This window comes from Carlito syrichta, unplaced genomic scaffold, assembly GCF_000164805.1.
Source record: "Carlito syrichta isolate Samal-C Ts95f unplaced genomic scaffold, Tarsius_syrichta-2.0.1 Scaffold130553, whole genome shotgun sequence".
Lineage (NCBI taxonomy): Eukaryota > Metazoa > Chordata > Mammalia > Primates > Tarsiidae > Carlito > Carlito syrichta.
In genome coordinates this window covers 47,755-52,611 of record NW_007074649.1, presented here as the reverse complement: position 1 = coordinate 52,611, position 4,857 = coordinate 47,755, and the positions used below count along the sequence as shown (strand labels likewise).

The window sequence follows — 4,857 nt, the reverse complement described above, 5'->3', positions numbered from 1 at the left end:
AGGATCGCCGGAGCCCAGCAGGTCAAGACTGCGGTGGCTGGGAGTGGCCACTGCACTCCAATCTGGGCGACAGAGTGAGACTCCAACTCAAAAACAAACAAACAAAAACAAACAAAAACCAAAGTAAAACAGTATTCACTATGACATCTTGTTAATTAGTAGTTATGTCACACAAAAAGTTATATAAATTACAAGGCTTATGGTTACATGGGTGCTATGTTTTCAAGTCTATGACCACAGATAAAGAGAATGAATAGGGATTCATTTCTCAGTTGAATGAGCACAGTCGACAGGGGGCTAAGGGTTCTTTGAAGTGACTTAATGGGGGATGTATAGGAGATAAGGAAAAATGCTCTTCTTTGCTAATTCTCAGGAATGTAGGTAAGTGCAGTCCTGCTTGAATGCTTGTTATGCTTTTCTTTAAGGGTTGTGGCAATATGGGCAGACAATAGTAGGTTTCCATATCAATTTCACCTGTGTTTCCTCATCTGAAAAATGCGAAGGACGATCAACTACATGGAGCCTCATGTGGGAGGAGGCTGTTGCAAGGACCTCATGTCTCTCTCCCAGGGCTGAGAGTAGAGCGAGAGTTTAATAACTGGAGCCAGTATTATTATGTCAGTAGTATTTATTATTGTAGTCACCATTATTGTTTAAAATTGATTTGCATTTTGAAATTAACTCTAGTTTCTCTGTATTGGCTTTTTATTTCATTTGGCTCATTCATTCATTTATTACAGATTTATTCAGTGCCAGGTACTGACATTCAGAAAGATAAGGGCTTATGATGGGTGAAGAGGGGCATGTTCCACCACCTTATCCTATTCCAGGTTGTCCTCATGGTCCGCTTCAGGAGGGGTTTGATCAAGGAGTTAGGGAGATCCAGTGAAAGGTTTATCTCAAAGCCAACAGAGTGACTTCATAGCAAGCCATCATCTCCCATCATTCCCTAGCTCTGCCCCCAGGGTTCCTCCTGTCAGGATTTCCTGGGTTCCCAGCCTTGAACCCACCACGACCCCTTTCTGCCCTCCCCTACAGAGGCTGTGGTCAGCAGCGGACGTGTGGAAAAGTCCCCACATGAACAGGAGATTAAATTCTTCGCCAAGGTGAGAGGTGGGCTCTGAAGCTGGCAGGGGCTGGGGACCGGGTGGGCTTGCCCCACCCCTCACCAGCTCCCCTTCCTTCCCCTCCACCTCCAGATCCTGCTTCCCTTGATCAATCAGTACTTCACCAACCACTGCCTCTACTTCCTCTCCACACCAGCCAAAGTGCTGGGCAGCGGTGGCCACGCCTCCAACAAGGAGAAGGAGATGATCACCAGGTGGGCCTGTGACCTCTGACCCAGCCCCAGCCTCACGGGGTTGTCACCCTGGCTCCCTGCTCCCATCCTTTGCCCTCAGGGGCTCTGTGCCAGGTACCCCCACCCCTGCATCCCACTATTGCCTGTGACTTGCTGGCTTGCCTACCTCTCACCCCTGCCTCATCTCTCCTGTCTCCGTTTTCTTTTCTTTTGAGTCGGAGTCTCACTCTTTCCCCCAGGCTGGAGCGCAGTGGCACGCTCACAGCCACCACAGCCTTGACCCGCTGGGCTCCGGCGACCCTTCCGCCTCAGCCTTCCAAGTAGCCGGAACCCCAGGCGCACGCTACCACGCCTGGCTTATTTTTTGAGTTATTGTAGAGATGAGGTCTTCCCAAGTTGCCCAGGCTGGTCTTGAACCCCTGAACTCAGGCAGTCCTCTCACCTTGGCCTCCAAAAGTGCTGGGATTACAGGCTGGAGCCACCGCTCCCGGCCTCCATTTTTTCTCTCTCATTCTGCCCTGTCCCAGCTCCTCTGTCCCTGCCTCCTCTAAGCGGGTCACTGCTGCCCTTGTGTCTGTGGCCTTCTCACGCCCTGTTCCTTCATCCTCTGCTCCCTTTCTCTTCTTCAGCCTCTTCTGCAAACTTGCCGCTCTTGTCCGCCACCGAGTCTCTCTCTTTGGTAAGTAGCTCGGCTGCCGAGACTCCGCTCTCATCTCTCTCTTCCCCTCCAAGCCTCCTCCCACCCCACTCCCCCAAGAAACAGTTCCCAGGCCCTGTTTAATTTGAACAGCATTCATTGTGTTCTTTCCTCTTCTGGATCTGGACATAGGCTGGGTGGCCTCAGGGACATGACAGTGACTGAGACATCCCAGGCCTGTCCTCATGGAGCTCCCAGGCCAGCAGGGGGGAAGGACACCGTCCCCAGAAAGGGACAGCCCAGAGGGGTCAGGGCCAGGGTGGAGGAAAAGCAGAGGAGGCAGCCGGGCTCGGTGGCTCAGCCTGTAATCCCGCGCCTTTGGGAGGCTGAGGTGAGTGGATTGCCTGAGCCCGCGGGTTCGAGAACCGCCTGGGCAACTTGGTGAGACCTCATCTCTACAATTAAAAAAAAAAAAAAAAAAAGCAGAGGAGGGGGTCTGGGCTGGGATGATGGAAGTTCAGGGAGCTGTGGGAGTCCAGGCAGGGGTGGGCGGGTGGCATTCTGACCTCATCAGGAGGTGGGCTCAGGGAGAGAGGGCTGGGGCGGATGGAGAGGGGGTCGCTGTCCCTGTGGCCCTAGCTTCCCCCCCGCCCGTATTCCCCTCCCAGGGACGGATGCCCCGGCTGTGGTCAACTGTCTTCACATCCTGGCCCGCTCCCTGGATGCCAGGTAGGGCTATGGGGGGTGGCACCGCCTCCCACGCCCATCAGGCTCCTGGACTCCGGAATCTAGAGTCTCAGATTCTAGAGCTGGAGCTCCCCCGCTGCCCTTGCAGGACGGTGATGAAGTCGGGCCCGGAGATCGTGAAGGCTGGCCTCCGCTCCTTCTTCGAGAGCGCCTCGGAAGACATCGAGAAGATGGTGGAGAACCTGCGGCTGGGCAAGGTGTCGCAGGCGCGCACGCAGGTGAAGGGCGTGGGCCAGAACCTCACCTACACCACCGTGGCGCTGCTGCCAGTGCTCACCACGCTCTTCCAGCACATCGCCCAGCACCAGTTCGGAGACGACGTCATCCGTAAGGGCTCCTGAAGGTGGGGGGGGGGGCGTCTGTCTGGCCAGCACCACCCATCCCTGGGTGCCCGAGGGAGTCCCCGGATGGACGAGGGTGCGGGCTTCTTGCTGTAGCAGAGCCTGCGGTCAGTTTACTGGCAGGTAGGACGAGGTAGTTAGGAGTTTAGCAGCTCTGACCGAAGACTTCACTCACTAGCTCACCAAGATGGAAGTTTCTCTCCCTTTTCTTTCTTTCTTTCCCTCCCTTCCCCTTCCTTCTCCTTCCTTCCTTCCCTTCTCTCCCTTCTTCCCTCTCTTCCCCTCCTTCTTTCCCTTTCTCTGCCTTTCTTTTTTTGAGATGGAGTCTCACTCTGTCACCCAGGCTGCAGTGCAGTGTCATGATCATGGCTCACCACAGCTTCAACTTCCTGGGTCCAGGCGATCCTTCTGCCTTAATCTCCTACGTAGCTGGGACTACAGCCACACGCCTCCATGCCTAGCTAATTTTTCTTATTTTTGTAGAGATGCGGTCTCACTATGTTCCTTAGGCTGGTCTCGAGCTCCTGAGCTCTAGCAATCCTCCCGCCTCACCTCCCAAAAAGTTGGGATTACAGGCATGAGCCACCATGCCCGGCCTAGGACATTTTTTTCTTTCTCATGTAACAGTCGATCTGTAAGGGGACCATAATGTCGAAGCCCAGATTCCCACCGTCTTATTGCTCTGCCTTCCATGAAATATGTTGGTCCAAGGTGGCTCACCTGCCATCCTGGCTCTAACCTGTAAGAGAAGAGAAAAGTGCAGAGGGCACTTCCATTCTATTAAAGGAACAGCCTCAGTATCACTGCAGCTAAAATTCCACTGGCCAGACCTTAGCACATGGTCACATGCCACTGCAGGGAGGCAGAGAACGTAGCCTTTGTTCTGGGAGGTCATAGGTTGGGCTGAAAGCTGGGGTCTGTTACTGGAAAGAGGGAGAAAGCCCGAAGAAGATAAGCGCAGATCCTGGGGTCAGTTATCAGTGTCTGCCATGTTTCTCCTACTGTATAAACCTGCCGTGTGTGACCTAGCCTGGGATCTCATCACATGAAGCATATGGTATGTAACATACAGGGCCTTGTTGATGAGACATCTTGAGGGGTGACGTGACATTGTGTGGACAGTGCTCAAAAGAGCCTCCTAAGATGGGGCCTGGACCAGTGTGGAGTCAGGGGGAGAGCAGAAGGGAGGAGGGCTCAAGAGGCTGGAGGGTGGGCTGTGGAAGAGAGGTGTCCAGAGGGAACCGGGGAGGGTCCTCGGGGTGGGGGGGAGGGCTGCAGACAGTGGGGCCCCCATGAGAGAGAGACTGGAGGAAGTGGCAGTTGGGGGAGATGGTGAGGGGACACCACCACGGGGAAGTGTCCACTGATGGGCTGTAGGGACTGGGGGATAGTGGGGCCATGGCTGAGCTGCTGTTTATTTGGAATTAGTCTATTGTGTGAGGCATGGTGGCTCGTGCCTGTCATCCCAGTGCTTTGGGAGGCCAAGGTGGGAGGATCACTTGAGCCCAGGAGTTCGAGACCATCTTGGACAACATAGTGAAACCTTATTTCTACAAAAAAAGGGGGTGGTACTGGGTGCGGTGGCTCAAGCCTGTAATCCCAGCACTTTGAGAGGCCGAAGCAAGAGGATTGCCTGAGTTCAGGGGTTCGAGACCAGCCTGGGCAACTTGGTGGGGCCTTGTCCCTTAAATAAATAAATAAATAAATAAAATAATCTGGGCGTGGTCACGTGCGGCTAGAGTTCCAGCTACTTGGAAGGCTGAGGCAGAAGAATCGCCAGAGCCCAGCAGGTTGAGGCTGTGGTGGCCATGAGTGTGCCACTGCACTCCAGC

General features: G+C 54.2%; 1 protein-coding gene across 1 annotated transcript in view; it reads left to right on the top strand.

Moving 5' to 3' along the window:
- The window catches only part of LOC103250526 (ryanodine receptor 1-like), a gene marked incomplete at both ends in the record, with an annotated part of 51,050 nt that overhangs the window by 8,594 nt on the left and 37,599 nt on the right, over positions 1-4,857 (top strand). The window contains 5 exons of the mRNA XM_021708073.1: positions 1,039-1,106; positions 1,200-1,321; positions 1,930-1,979; positions 2,606-2,666; positions 2,773-3,011. Of these exons, the coding sequence (XP_021563748.1) occupies positions 1,039-1,106; positions 1,200-1,321; positions 1,930-1,979; positions 2,606-2,666; positions 2,773-3,011 (540 nt within the window). The remainder of the gene's footprint in view (positions 1-1,038; positions 1,107-1,199; positions 1,322-1,929; positions 1,980-2,605; positions 2,667-2,772; positions 3,012-4,857) is intronic.